Source organism: Bacillus rossius, chromosome 1, assembly GCF_032445375.1.
Source record: "Bacillus rossius redtenbacheri isolate Brsri chromosome 1, Brsri_v3, whole genome shotgun sequence".
Taxonomy (NCBI): Eukaryota; Metazoa; Arthropoda; class Insecta; order Phasmatodea; family Bacillidae; genus Bacillus; species Bacillus rossius.
In genome coordinates, this window is record NC_086330.1 from 36,213,598 (window position 1) to 36,229,519 (window position 15,922).

A 15,922-nucleotide genomic window follows, 5' to 3' on the forward strand; every position below is an offset into this window, starting at 1 on the left:
TGGCACCAAGAAATCATACCTCAGAAACACGTGCACTGGCTGAGCTCACTTGCAGTGTCGCAGACTCAAACACTTGTAGAACTGCAATGGCATTGTCCAGTAAATTCCACTGAGCAGCGGTCAGTTCAGTTGGTAGTTTCAGCTCTCCTGCTGCCAGAAGAATTGCAAGCTTTTGTTCTTGCAATCTTTTAAACATGTGGAGTGTCGCATTCCATCTCGTAGGCTCGTCTTGAATTAACCTATGATGTGGAACACCCACTGTTTCCTGACACTTGCGCAGGATTTTGTTGGCTTTCGAAGAATGTTTGAAATTTCCAACAATCCTTCTGCATATTGCAGCCAAATTTGTTATGACTTTGTTAGAGAAAAACCCATTTTTCAAGACAAGTTGAATGGAATGTGCAAAGCATGAAGTGTGTTGAAACTGTGACATTTCAAGACCAGCTTGTACATTTCTTGCATTGTCAGATACAATACCAACAACCTTTTCTCTCAATCCCCATTCTTCCAGAGTTTTTGTAATGAAATCACAAATATGTTCTGCTGTGTGACTTATTTCACTGAAAGGGATGACCTCCAAACACACATGTTGAAGGTTGAAACATGTGTCCATGTAATGAAGTGTCAAGCTCATGTAATCATCATTCGATGAAGAAGACCACATGTCAGTTGTTACACCAATGAACTCAACCACTTTCAACTGTGAAACAACTTTATCCCTCACTTTCTCGTACATTTCTGGAATGATTTTCTGAGAAAATGTTTTTCTAGTGGGAATTGTGTACCTAGGTTCTAACTTTGAAATCAGTTGGGGAAACCCTTTGTTTTCAACAATACACAAAGGCTGATTGTCCAAGCAAATCATCTCTCCAATCAGACGAGTGATGTCAGCTGCTCTATGGTCGCCAGGCTTAAATTTCATCCTAGCATCAAATATTGCTGGGAGAGTACCTACTTTGTACACATTTAACACTTTTTGGACATGTATTTGATGAAAAAACAGTCAAGTTTTTAGGTCTAATAAGTTCATTAGTTACAGCTGTCTGTACACACAGAGAATCAGAACCAGACATTTCAGTTTCAGGTGTTTGGTCTTGGTGTGATGGTCCGGGAATTGGTATATCAGCTGCTTGGCATTGGTGTGATGGGCCTTGGACTGAAATATCAGGCAGACTGTAGCTAGGCCTAACCACACTCGGATCATCGAATTCAGATGAATCCACTTTGAATTTTTTTGTTGCTGCAGCCGCAAGTAGTTTATGCTGGTTCCGAAAATGTTTCATTAGGTTTGACGTAGTTTTTGAATGACCTCGGGATATTTTAGTTCTGCAGTAGTTACACCTTGCAAATTTCTCATCGTCTTGGCAAACTGTAAAATGGTTCCAAACCTCCGACATTTTTTAATTTGATTAAAACTCGCAACAATAATAAATTTCTCATGTAAACAGAAAAACTGGTTGTCTTTTATAGCTCATTGCGTGAGTAGGCGTACAAAAAAAAGGCAAAAACAAAATCTTGTATCAGCAAAAAAAGCAAGTCCAAGAAGCAATATTCGTAGGCGTAGTGGAAAGATTTATATATATTAAAAAAAAAAAAAAGCTCGAATAGACAAAAAATTTATAGGAAACAGTAAATCGTGATGAAAAATTTAAGAACCGTATTTTACCGTTTGTGCGGAACTACTTCAGTATTTTCGACAAAAGTGAACAAAACACGGTTATGTTCATTGTTTGGAAACAAAAGTTGAACTGAAAAACGTGATCAGAGTAGCCAACTCCAGTTTTGAAAATCCGTTTAATCATTATTAAATGTTTACTAAATCTATGCTAAATATAAAAAGAGGGGGATGGGAATTGGACAATTAAGTAATAATAATAATGATTTCCTGCCCGTCCAGTAAAAAATTTTTTTGGCTAAATTTCACCGAAAATAGCATAATTCCACTACGTTGGCCACTATGATAATCACTTTTGCGGCAGCCTGCGTAAAGGTAGCACTAGTGATGCTAGTTATTGATTGCGTTATGCATTTGTTGATGTAATGGCCACCTTGTTAGGTAAATGTTTTTGTTTGTAATTACCGTGGTAAATCACAACGCTGTTTTACAGACGTTACGGCAACATGTTCAGTCATATTAAAGAACCTTTTGCCACTGTTAGGTTGCACAATCATTGACGATTCGAGTGTTTTCATCGTTACTGATGGATCTGACCAGTAGACTTGTTGCTTTGTGGCCTACTTGGACGTGTTCATCGCGTGCGCGGCAATTTTTGCATATAAAAATTTGGATAAAAATATGGAAACAAAATAAAGATGAATGGAATATTGCAATTATGTTAGAAATAGGGTGTGAATTTTTTAATGTATTTCTTGATAAGTACCAAGAAAAAACAAAACACAAAATTTTCGTAGGCCTCATAGTAAAATACTCAGCCGATTCTTGAAAACGAATCGACGATCCCGATTCGTAGCAGAATCGGCGGAATCGTGGAATCGGAGAATCGGTAAGACCCATCCCTAAATTTTACTTAGACTATCTTTATCATTATGTTGTTGGTGCTAAGTAAGTTTGTCTGTGAGTATTCGAAAAATACTGTATTTACCTGAATATAATGTGATTTTTACTAAAACTGGAAACTAAAAGTGGGGACGCATTATAATCGCAAACTTGTATCTTGCCATTGGAAATTACTTAGTTGAAAAACTGCAGGCTCTTAAATGTGTCATGTATGCCACTTTAGACCACTGTTAATTACAGCCTCCTGAACCTCCACTTAGTTGCAAAACTAAAATTGTGCCTGTAAACTGCATCACTTATGCTTCTCTAGTCCGGGGCTTCCTGAAACTATGCACAGACATGGCAGATGAGATATGCAGGATGGAGAGAGTACCAATGGCATTTGCTCTGGTTTCTTATACCACTTATTATTGTTCCACATACGTATGTCTATCTTTTCCAATTTACTGTGTTATGTTTGAATTTTTCTTGGATGTCTGTGAAATGCAAAAAAATTAATTTAACAGTATGTGTAAATTAATGAGAAACATGCTATTCAAAACTTGGGAATAATTTTAAAATTTTATATTTAATATGATATTCTATTTAAATAATAAAATTAATTCTTGGAAGCCTAGTTTGTATGGTAATCAATCCTGAAATTTAATAAGGGGTAGGTTTGCTCCAGTGCAGGAACTAATGCTTCCCCTGTTTTTCCCTGAAAATGGTATTATATTGAGTGTAATATGTTATCAGGAGAAGGCTGCAGCCCCATCAAGCCCCTTAGATCTGCCACTAGGTACTTGCCTCTCCTATAAATGAGAGTCATGTATCTAGGTTATGGTATTACCCAATTAGGCAAAACCCGAACATGAAGGTAGTAGCTCAGAGGTATGCAGAAGGGGAGATTTAATTTGATTGGGGTGAGTTATAAAAACAAAATTGAACCAGATCATAAACTGGAGGAGAAGAGGTTAGCAGATTTAAGACTTTTCAATATAAGTTAAAGCTAACATTTGCATCAGTGCGTGAGCTGAACACGTAAAAATACGTATGATGGTTGCTAGCACACCAACTTCAGAGTTCTTGAAGAACAGTAATCTTGAGATGCCATGGCTTGAATTGTGGAATGTTTTATAAGCAGCAAATTGTTTTGTGATGTTGTATCCACCGAAGTGGATGCCTTGATGTGTCTGTGTTCCACAACGTAGATTGTAATTTAGGTTGTAACGATGGTTTGGCTGATGCACTGACCTGTTTTAATTTTGTGAATGGCGGGCTGCAGTACTTGGTGAACATAAAGAAGGAGAATCGGAGGATCATCATCGCCGATCTGTATGACACGATGGCCCGCGCGGTGATGTGCGAGGCGTACCGCCTGCAGATGACGGCGCGGCAGGGCTACGTGTGGTTCCTGCCGCTGTGGCTCACCCCGGACTGGTACAACACCGACCTGCACAACAACGCTACCGGCGAGGACGGCAGTGCGGCCGAGAACATCTCCTGCTCCACAGCGGAAATGAAAGAGGTGTGTTGTTGAAGTTATTCTTCAAGGCTTGATCTTATGGATAGAGCCACGATTATATGGTAATGCGCGATAAAACGAAATAACACCGAAAACCGCTTGAAAACACGAAATAAAACGAAATTGTGCGAAATCCGCGATATGTCACGAAAGTTCGTCTATCCTGATTATTTACATTTTTTTTTCCATTCTGTAAGGACAATTCACTACCTTCAGCACAATCAAATATTTCTTAAGGCTCGTACACACTGCGCTGACGTTTCGTGTTAACACGCATTAACACGTGTAAACACATGTTAACACGTGTTGCAGAAAAAAGTCGTCATGACTTTTATATGGGAGTGCGCACATTGTTGTGATGTGACGTGTTATGATGTGTTATTGCGTAAGCTGACGCGGAGCGCGTCATAACACGTCATTACACGCGTCACAACAATATCTAGGCTCCCAGATTTTCGTCAGACGTGTTATGCGCCAGACGCGATTATGGAAGAGCAACTGATAGAACTTGTGCGTACGTACGAGTTGTTGTACGTTTCCAACAATTTAGTAGCTTATAAAACTTATTTTTCGTCATGCGGTAGTACATTAAGAACCTCTCCTCATCGTCCAGTAGTTGAGGCATCAAATGATGAAATTCGCCAATAATTGGCCTGTCTGCGTTTATAGGATGCACCCACTCTCTTTCCTTTTTTGAGTTAACATGATGCATACTGCTACTGCACAATCTTCTTCTTCATCAAGTTCATCCATAAGTACAGTGACTTCAGCCATTTCAACTACCTTTCACAAAACCGTGCACCCTGCTCCGTATCAACACGTCATCTGACAGTATCAGAACAATGTGCACACTTTGCCGTGTTATGTCGTGTTATGTCGCAATCTGACGTGATGTGATGACACGTGTAAACACGTGTTAACACGAAACGTCAGCGCAGTGTGTACGAGCCTTTACAGTAACTAGCAGCAATATATATTATATGCGACGGTGATTCATTATAGATTTTAAAATGAAGTCTCGGAATTAACGTAATTTTTTCTTTAAACGGTAATCTTGTGTACCATAATAATTTAAGATGTTGATAACTATGATACAATGGCCGCCGTTCACTTTCTGTAAATACAAAAATAACAAACGTCCAAAATATGTTTTTCTAAGATTACGTTTTTAATCATTAAAATATTACACACTAAAGCGCATTGCTTTTACTGTTTATTTAAAATAAAGTACGTAGGCTACGAAAATAAAATTAACCCTGCTTAACGTAACGATTGTAAATAATAAATAGTACATGTTTATGTCGGTATTAATTTTCACGTACGTATGTTGGTATTCGGTATGCGTTTGTATTCGCATCTATTCTCCATTGTTTTGATCTTTCCAGCACTGCAAGTTTTTGCGTATTGAGAGGTTAAATTCTTCCTATGTGATTACAATTTTTTTGATAATGCCTAAAACTAAGGTTTCTGCCAGTGACCGATCGAAAGAATTTTCCAGTGAAGGATTTTATATCAGTGATAAAATTTTAATGTGCAAATTCTGTAACTGCAGGCTAGACTACGAGAGACGCGATACGCTTGTGAAACATGTCGCGAGTGAGAAACATAAGCGTTTGAGGCAAAACTCATCTGTTAAACGACATCCTTGTCTAAGAGTCTTTAATGCCATTAATTTGCGGTTCAACCCAAGAAATGTGAGTAAGGTTAGCATAGAAGATGCAAACCTACAGAAGTCTCTGCATAACTTGCCTTCTGTTTCCCATCTTCCCATTGATATATTCATACATGGCTATGTTGCTTTCAAAAAAATAATTGAGGATGAACTTTCATTGACAGAAACAAGCCAAATTGATGTTGCAAAGGTACTTTGCTCCCTTAAAGGGGACTACAGTGAATTTGCTCAAGCCAGTTTAAGGGCAATCTGGTTCCCAACATCAAATGTTGATGCAAAACGTTCATTTTCTAGGTACTCACTGGTAGTTAGTGACAGAAGACAACGTCTCACTCATGAAAATGCGGAAAATTTAACTATGATAGCATTTCAATAAAACCGTCTTAATAGTAACTTTGGAAGTGCTTAATTGTGTAATTTTGTAGTGTATGTGACTGGAATTAAGTCGTGAAATTTTTAGTAGTTATTTAAAAGTTTGAATTTATGAATTTGCAAATGAACTTAATTATCTATGAATTTGCAAATGAACTTAATTGTAATTAGATCATGAGGTTTTAGTGTTTATTAATATTTGTTTTAATAAATTTGCATGTCGTACAGAAAAGCAAGAAAATTTTGCCGTGGGTATTTTGAGCAAAAAAATAAAACCATATAACACCGAAATCTTTATTTCTTTACACTGAAATTTGTCTTAAAATAACACCACAAAATCTTGACTCTACTTATGGAGGCCGCCTAGTTGAACACACGAGCTCTAAAAGTGCACAGGCGACATTCACTCGCGCATCACATGCCTCTTCGCCTCTACGTGCCGGACACAGAACTGGCATGCGGTATTCTCGTCTGTAACATGCCTCTGTGGGAATCAGCATTTTCCCTTTAATTTTATGCTGAAATATTAAAGATAAGGCTCCTTACACTTCCCTATACCACTTTCAGTTCGTGGCTTAAAACATCTTTGAAAACACCGTTTTATCCTTTTTCACTGTCCAATAAATACATGTTAAATGGAAAACCTTGAAACGAAATTTCTATAGACAATTGCAATGGCTGTTAAATGTTATTCGTAATGAGACACCTTTAATAAATCTCGACCGGTTTGCAAATGGCGAGTTGACACTCGAACCTCTGCACACCGTTTGGTGATCCAACCAGACGGCCACCTTAAGACTAGACTACATTCGCAATAGCACTCGACAGCATAAAAGTAGCACAGTTGCACACGCACTGCACAGAAGTCGAAGCTACATTTGCACACAATACAGCAGTTTGAATCATTCCAACAGATTTTATCCTTCATTTACTTCTGTCAAAATTTGCAGTTTGAAATTTTTAGATTTTGTTAGCTATTCTTTCCAGAAGCAGTTGTTTACTTAAATCCAAGCATTAAACTTCACCATAATATTATTTATGTTCAGGAATAATAAACTAAAAAGAATTTCCTAGCAATTAATTACATTTTAAAACTAGTTTCACTGTTTATCATTGGAATGCACATATCAAAACAAGTCAGTTATATTATGCAGCTGATGTAGTGTATGCTGATTGGTTGCAAACAGCACACAGGGAAGTTACAATTTCGTCAACCTTCTGTCCACCGTACGTGTGTTTTTCTGTGTGTTTGCTATTTTTCAATGTGGCAGTTGCTATCTGTTTGTGGTTCATGTATGTTCAACTTCCATGCATCTGTGCTGTGTATCGAATGTAGCACAACCTTGACATGGCATGTTGATTAGTATTTCATTATCCTGACTGACATTCCTCCCGGATTTACAAAATCCTGGGCGCTACGTCATCTATTTATTTGTCCACAGACAGGAATAAGGATATTATGGCCCTCTCAGGCATAACTTGTTGGTGGTACCTCTTTTCTTACCAGGGTGTCAGGAAGATTGCCTCTGCTCCATGATGCTTTTATGGCTGCGTCATTGATTTATAGCTTCCAGTGGCCACCACAAGTGTGATATCTGCCCAGCATATCTGATGAAATTAATAATCTGAGCAAAAGCCCAACTCGAGTACCACAGAGACCAGATAAAATTAAAAAGGAGCTAAAAACAGAAAAATATTCTGTAGGGAAAAAATATTTTAACACTTTTAAAAAAGGCACATATCAGTAAGATAAATTTAAAGGAAATTGCAAAGTACTAAAATTGTAGAATTCAAATGTATCTATTTTTAAACAAGTATAAAATGTTATAATCAATGTTTAGAAAATTTTAGACAGATGTTGATTTTTAATTAGAAATGTCATAATAAATCTTTAGAAAATTTTAAAGATAGACGTGACCAACTGCAAAAGTTATTACCAAATTTGGTGAAAACTACTAGAGGGACACTTTTCTTAAACTTTAAAACTCAGGAAAAAAGGAAACATAGAAAAGGGAAGGAGACTGTGGGAGTCACCATGATACCCCACACATGTGTAGTAGGAGGTGAGCTGGGACTCCACTGTCTCGGCCGCTGCGATGTTTCGCCGGTTGGTTGTGAGTTACCCACTGGTGTCATTACAGCTCCTAGCAAACCATTTAATCATCCCAGCTGTATCCATAATGTATCCATAACAGAATGGGCAATCTACTGGGTAGGGGCAATGTATTTGTTGCACGTCGTTTAACATTATGTTTGTTTGAGGGCTATTTGTGTGGATTTATTTCTTAGGCTCTTTTGCATTTGTTGTTTAATCATAAATTTTGTTACCAGATGACATTGTATATAAGTCATGATAGTGTTCATTATAGTACAGTGAAACTTGCATGACTTTACCACTATCAAATAAAAGTTTGTAGATATCTCCTGACAAAATTTGTAATGAAACTAAAAATAAATAAATAAATGTGTTAGAGTACGTGCAACTAAAGTGAAAGTTATAGATAGAGGAAGAGTATTTACATGTACAATACACTATTCACATAAAAATAAATGGCACTTATAAAGTTAATTGCACAATACAATGACTCTTTTCCACACAAATAAATAAATTGTAGATACTTAAAATAAAATAAATGAGGTATCGTCATCCGTTACAAAAACTTAAGGGTAGACTAACAAAAGCATCGTTACGATAATTCGGTAGCATCACTGCTGCGTCATTTCTACCTCTCCCTTGCCATCTCCACTTCCGGCCGTTACTACTAGCATACAGCATGGTACGCTATGTAGGTACCTATCCCCTTCCCTTTGCCATCTTCACTTTCGACCAATAGTACATGCGTTGGAGTGGTGTCGCAGCTGATGCACTCTTCTCCTCTACTGTTCCCCCCCACCACATACTCAGTTATTCTATTCACGGGATTGGAATTTTTGTAATGCCCAAAATTTTTTTCTCCCTCAGCAAAGAAGTTTCACTTAATATATATTGAACTAAGTTAACATAAATTGCCTATAAATAACAGTAGTGATTGGAAAATGAAATAATCTATTTAGTGTGAAGTTGATACATAACAGAGACATCAATCACAAGTATGATTGTAATAAATAGTAACTGCTTTGCCTTGGGCAGGCAATCAACGGTCATTTGGCGCTGACGCACGCCTACTTCGCGCCTGACGAAGAGCTGATGGAGGAAGGCATCACAGTCGGAGAATGGAGGAACATGTACAAAGAGAAGTGTCAGAGCAAGAAAGAATTGGAGTCCACTTATGCTGGATTCGCGTATGATGCAGTGTGGGTCTACGCACTGGCTCTCAACACGCTCATGAAGGAGGATCAGTCATACTTGTCTGCCCTGCATTCCGAAGCTACCACTCGGTGAGTACACCCAAGCTTCCCACTACAAGACACTGACATTAGAGGTGCAGTACATCCCTTTCAAGAAGTTTCTTAAGATGCTTAGAAATTTAGACTTGTTAAAATGGAAATTTTATTAAAAGGGTGTAATATTATGTATTATAGATCCAGCACGAAATATTTTTTTAAACTGGTGCAAGAAATTTTCTTAAGTGTGATTTTCTTAAGAGGGTTTACATTTGAATACTAAATTAGCTGGTTTAGTAACCACTATAAACCATCAATTCAAGTCCATCTAATGAGAAGAGCAGTTTTATGAGAGTTTTGTGTGAAATGTCAGGTTGTCATTCCACACAAATTATTCCATAATTTAATAAATAATAAATTACTACTTGGATTCCCAATGAACTAGGCTAGTCAGACATAACTAGTATTTATCACACATGCACACACACAAAGAATATTTGGGATCAAACTATAGACATTGATAAAGTTACCAAATTTTAAAAAAAATCCACTCCATGGTTAATACATGCTATAGTTGGATGACTAAAACAATACTCATCATTTTGTTTTAGTGTTTGTCTGTTTCTAATGATGTCTACAAAACATAAAACCAGATAGTAAACTAAATAAATAATATGGTTGTACAGCTTCGAAAAATAGTACACTAGAGTCCCGTTATAGCGAGGTGTCACGGTTCCGGGTTTGATCCTCGCTATAACCGTGTCCTCGCTATAACCGAATTGGACAAATTTTGGCCCCCAAAAAATAAAAATTAACCGAAAATAGCATAAAAATTGTGTTTAAACCTGTATAATTGGAAAATAACAGGTTATATTAACGAAATCTTAATGTCTGTGAGCAGATGTGTGAATTCTCTTTAAGACGATACTCCATAAGTACGGATGCGATCACCGATTGCGTCAAAATAACCAGAATACCCTACCACGTCACGTAAGTATAGCATCTCAGCCCGCGGCCGACGCAGCATTGTCCTGTTATCTATCGTCGACGTGGGCTGTCTGCTGGCGGCCATGTTGGTTCGGGATGTTGCTAACAGGTGGTGCTAGTGTAGCGCGACAATTTAATTCCTTACAAAAAAGCAGGAGTGCGGCTGCGGCAACGCACGTACGCCCCAAACGTAATAGTCGCTGGAAAACTATAGAGGAGAAGGTGGTTATATGGACCCCCATTTAGTTTTATGAAATTTACTTGTAACTTTACAGTTTCAATCAATTATTTGATGCGTGGATAACTTCATTAACTTATTATACACACATTTCTTGCATTTGATGAAATTTATTTTTACCTACAAATGATCTGGCATGAGTTGTTTCGCAAAGTGCGAAAATGCCTACTGACCCATACATGCTGGTAATATGGACCCCTAATAGTCGACATAATATTTAAATTGTATTAAGACAACACAGACCATTCAAATTCAATTCTATGGCACAATAGCCATACCTAAATACTTAAATACCTAAATTAAAATCTAAAGTCCACTTAAATAAAATGTTTAGCGACAAAAATTACACATATAGGAAATGTCCTCTTCAGCCCCAGCACATTCACTGTGTGCCCATTGGTTGCACATCTCGCACCTTACACACAATTCTCCCCTGCAGTCATCAGTAAATGCCCCTTCACAAAACATGCAGAGAGAATCTTCTGTATCTGGAGCCTTTCCTCCCACTGGGACTTCAAGGGGTGACTCTGTCTTAGCATCATCTAATGCACATGATGCGTAAGAGTCACTATCAGAACTTGATCCTTCAAATGCCAGTCTCCTTTTCTTAGTTCGTTTTACAGTTCTTGGGCGCTGAAAGACAAGACCAGACGTAGTTGGTTGAGTCTGAGTCTGAGTCTTCTCAGTTGTTGTAGGTTGACAGACACCTACACATATTCCTCGACCTGTTCTTTTTTTCGACAGCTTCGCTTCTTTTTCTTGAATTGCCACCTGTAAAGTAGTTTTATACGGGGACCCAGTAATTATATTTGCGGATGATGGTTTCCTCCCACATTTTGATTTATGTTTGAGTCGAGGTAGACGCTGAATATCCTTAGGTGAAATAAGAGACGACTTGTTGCCAACTTGAGAAGTAGGGCTAATGGCAGCAGTCGATGCAATCGGTGAAGACTGCGTGGGTATGGAGATTAAGGTTGGTGGATTGTTGGACACTGTAGAGATGCTGGAAGTTTGGCTTTGTGCATTAAGAATCTCAGCAGCTTGTTGTGCAGCGAGAAATTCTGATTCTGGAAAAATATTGCGGTTACATGGCCAGATACCAGTCACTCGGAATCCATTCACTGCAATAGATGCCCTCGTGCATTCTAAGTAGGCCTTTCCGAACAGACCTGCAATGTCAAATGGTCCCAGACGTTTCTCTCCATGGAATAGCTCTTGTCGAATGAAATCACTGTAGTAAGATTTCAATGGCCCCATGAATGTTCTGTCTAGAGGTTGAAGTTTGTGCGTAGTGTGGGCTGGCAAAGATAGGATGAGAACGTGATTGTCCCGTGCCAAATTGATTATGTCCAGGTTTTTTGTGTGTGAGTAATGCCCATCCAAGATTAGGAGAACTGGGTTTTCCTTTGTGGGTTTCGTTTTGTCAACGAAGTGTTGAAGCCATTCAGCGAAGAGGTTTGCCTGAACGCATCCTGAAGGGTGAGCTCTTTCTATTGCACCAGGTGGAGCACCCCTCATCAGCAAATCGCTCATGTTCTTCCGAGGAAAAATGAGCATTGGTGGACAAAGGATCCACCCGCACTCATAGAGCATATCGCAGTAACAAGTGAGCCACGCTCAGCAGCACTGAGTGCGCCAATCTGACGTTTCCCTTTCGAAACAATAACTTTAGGAGTTTTGCTTTGCACAACACTGAATCCAGTCTCATCCACATTCCACACTCTTTCAACCGTCAAACAGTGTTTTTTGTAAATGTCTTCAAGCAAGTCGAAGAATGAAGATACTTGTTCTTGAGTAAAACCCTCTGCTCGAGCATATGATGTGTTTGTGGGTTTCCTCAGTTACAAAATTTCTTTGTGCCTATGAAGGAAATGATCGAGCCATGCTCTCCCTGCATGCTCATCATGAAAGGGATGCTGTATATTGTTGCGTACAGCCAGTTGGAAGGACATCCTTCTCACATCCTGTCTTGTAAGACCAAAATATATGGATTCCATTTCCAGTACATACTGTAACAGGTCTTTTTCCATATTCTCAGGAAACACCGGTTTTCTTCCCAATTTTTTCATTACGACAATTTCGGGATCACTCATAACTTCAGAAGCAAGCCTTCGCAAAGTTGTTTTTGGGACACCATAATGCTTCGATGCCATTTTTACTCCCATCTTCTTTTCTCGCACCATTCTCACAGCAGCTGCCATCGTCTCCTTATTCCATGTTTTTCGGCGTGCATTAGGTTTACAGTCCAATGACTTTCTTGGCATCTGTAAAAAAATTTGGTAAAATGAGCGAGAGTTCTTAAACAAACATTGAAAATAAGATAAAAGGATAAAAATTGAGGGGGACATTTTTCAGGCATTTTAAAATGATAAAAATATTCAAACTAACTCAAGTTTCATTTATAGGATGGTTCTACTTACAAAAAAACCTTCTACAGAGAGAAAGTTAATAATATTTTAAAAAACTAGTGAAAAACTATTGAATTTTAATTGTCTGGCATCTGTTATTTATATTTATACACATCATGTTAAAATTAGAGTCTTCTTGTATATATTATTCATGACATTTCTGGTAAGCCATGAAGTTACTTTCGTAATCAATGTTATCATGAATTTTGTTTTTGGCCTACATCATTTAAAATATTATTTTATTGAGTTAAGAAATAAATTATAAATTGCAGACATTAAATAAAATAAGAAAAATTTACAGTTCCTAAATTATTTCTTGTAAGAAATAGACCCGATAAATATGCATGTAATATGGACCCCGGGTCCATATTACAGACATTCCAGGGGGTCCATAATACCGACAGCACCATGTTGGATTTGGAATTCAATAGTACATAGAGAAACAGAAAATATCGAACTCTGATAATATACTGTTACAGCCTCAATATTACCCTCTAAGATAAAATAAAAACATTTCTTGTTATGCAAATTAAACTTAAATTAGAATCAAATTTTACATATCTTGCAAAAGTTTTCACAATATTAGAAACTTTCCTTGCCTCGCTGTTCATATAATGCGACACTACTGGTTTTCTGCGACATCTACCTGCTGTTGGTACTTCATAAAGCGATAGTTCATGCAATGACCAAAAGAGTGCAGCACGTCACTGCTTGGAAATTGAGGGGGTCCATAAAATCAGCTGGGTCCATATTACCACCTTCTCCTCTACTTTTTTCATTTAAAGAAACCTGTCAACTTTTTTAGAAAATAAATTTGGGATTAAACTCAATCCATCACCACCCCCCCTTTCCCGGACAGATACCCCAACAACTGACTGAAACAAAAGTTACAAGAAAACTGCCCTAGCGATTCGGAAATAAATACGGTAGTGCCTACTAGAGGTGTAAAAGTAACGAAAAAATGCGTACCCGTATGTATTCGTTACTATAACAATTAGTACTCGTTACTATCGTTACGTTACTCGTTACTTCTGATACCGCATAACATGCTATGTTATGTTGCAGCAACGAATCCAGTCGTATTGCGTACGCGTACAGTATGACGTCGCGTAAATAATAATAAATAGAATATAAACAATTAACAATATTTGATAATTAATAGTTAAAAGAAACAATTAAATCTCAGAGCGGCTTTTTAATATTATCTCTTTTAAGATAACAACCAAAAAAAAACGTGAAAACACGCGATTATAAAAACAAAAACATACATATATCTAATTTGTAAAAAATACTTTCTTACGTTGTTTCTGTTCCAATCTCAAACTCTGTCTACACATGGCACAGATAACTAACGGAAGTTTGATAAAAGAAAGAAAGGATGGGATTCTATTTTTAAAGCCACGCACTTAGGTGGCGACTGCACGGCTGAAGAATGTGACAGGCGTCAACGGCAAGATGTCTAGTGGCGAGCGAGAGGGGTGGAGATAAAGCAGACAAATAACAATAGCGCGCTTCAAGGGATCACGCCGTAAATTCCTCAAAAATACCTCGTTATAGCCGTGTTCTCGCTATTACCGTGCTCGCTATAACGAGATTCTACTGTAGCTAAGTGACCCTGAATGTCCCTTGCTCTTGCAAATTAAGTGTCCTTATGTGAGCATTGATTTTTGTATTGTTTAAATCTCACCACTTTATTTTGTGGTCCAGACATTTAGAGTTGAATTGTGTTGTCAGACTTGCCAACTTTTGAAACCCTCAATTAGTAAAATACATAAAAAATAATATAACACGCGTAAACTGCTCGCGGCAATTGAAAAATTAATAAACTTTCATACCACATTTTTTCTAGTAATCGAAATTATGTAATCGTTTTAACATACATTAACATTGCAGACCAACAATCATTCTCATTATTTACCATTATGGAAACATTTTTGCTTAGTATCACATCAAAGAAAAAGCTTTGTTCCTTGTGGTACCCTACAAATCAACAGTGTGTACCTTTGTTACAATATACACTGATATCAGTTAATTTCCAGTAGAATCTCCCTGGAGTACTAGTAATGAAAGCAACCTTGACACTATCATTTTCAAACTTGCATCACAAAATGTTACTACTAGTGGATATAATTTGGATTCCAGTCATTGCTGCCGTCAGTCGCAACTGAAAATGCCACAGTTTGTAAATTACAAACAATTTTATAGTTGCATCTATTGCCATTTCTTTCACGATAGCCGTCGACATTGTTCTTGTGCAACCAAATTATTTTGCTACTTCAGAATTTGAAAACATTCTTCTGAATAACGGGCTGGCGTGATCCGAAACATTTAAAGGAATATTATGTTCAACCAAAAAGTTTGTAAACATACATTCTGCATAGTGGCGGATCCAGAGGTTCACCTCGGAGGGGGCACTCTAGGATTCCAAAATAGCCAGAGAAAAAATGTCTTAAAATTACTAAATTGTATTTAATCTACTCACACTGCACAAAACATCCAACCACCAGATTTTATGATTCTACAAGAAATTCATTAATTATATTTAAATATTTTATTGGTTTCAGATACAATCATTTTTGTCGGCAATATTAATGTAGCAGACAACTGGTTTTTCGGGGGGGGGGGGGGGGGGCACTTGCCCCTGGTGCCCCCCCTTGGATCCGCCACTGATTCTGCACGTATTACAGCATTGTCTCTGCTGTTATTTTTAACGAACTAATCACTAACCTTTGAACTGACTGTGACACACTTAACATTTGCGAGATGTTTTGAACAGTTCACGTGGAGATTGATGTCATATCTTTCGCCGTGCCCAATGTTGATGTCGCATCTACACACTGAAAAAAATGTGAACTGTGTTCCCTTGCTTGATTTAAGAATACACGGAAAATCCCGCGTG

At 37.7% G+C, this 15,922-nt stretch overlaps 1 protein-coding gene across 5 annotated transcripts in view; it reads left to right on the plus strand.

Annotated features, from left to right (window-relative positions):
- LOC134534441 (atrial natriuretic peptide receptor 2-like) overlaps positions 1 to 15,922 on the plus strand; it is a 368,135-nt gene that overhangs the window by 331,688 nt on the left and 20,525 nt on the right. For all 5 annotated transcript variants that reach the window (XM_063372934.1, XM_063372918.1, XM_063372911.1 and 2 more), the window contains 2 exons: positions 3,783 to 4,025; positions 9,197 to 9,444. In XM_063372934.1, coding sequence (XP_063229004.1) covers positions 3,783 to 4,025; positions 9,197 to 9,444 — 491 coding nt within the window. The remainder of the gene's footprint in view (positions 1 to 3,782; positions 4,026 to 9,196; positions 9,445 to 15,922) is intronic.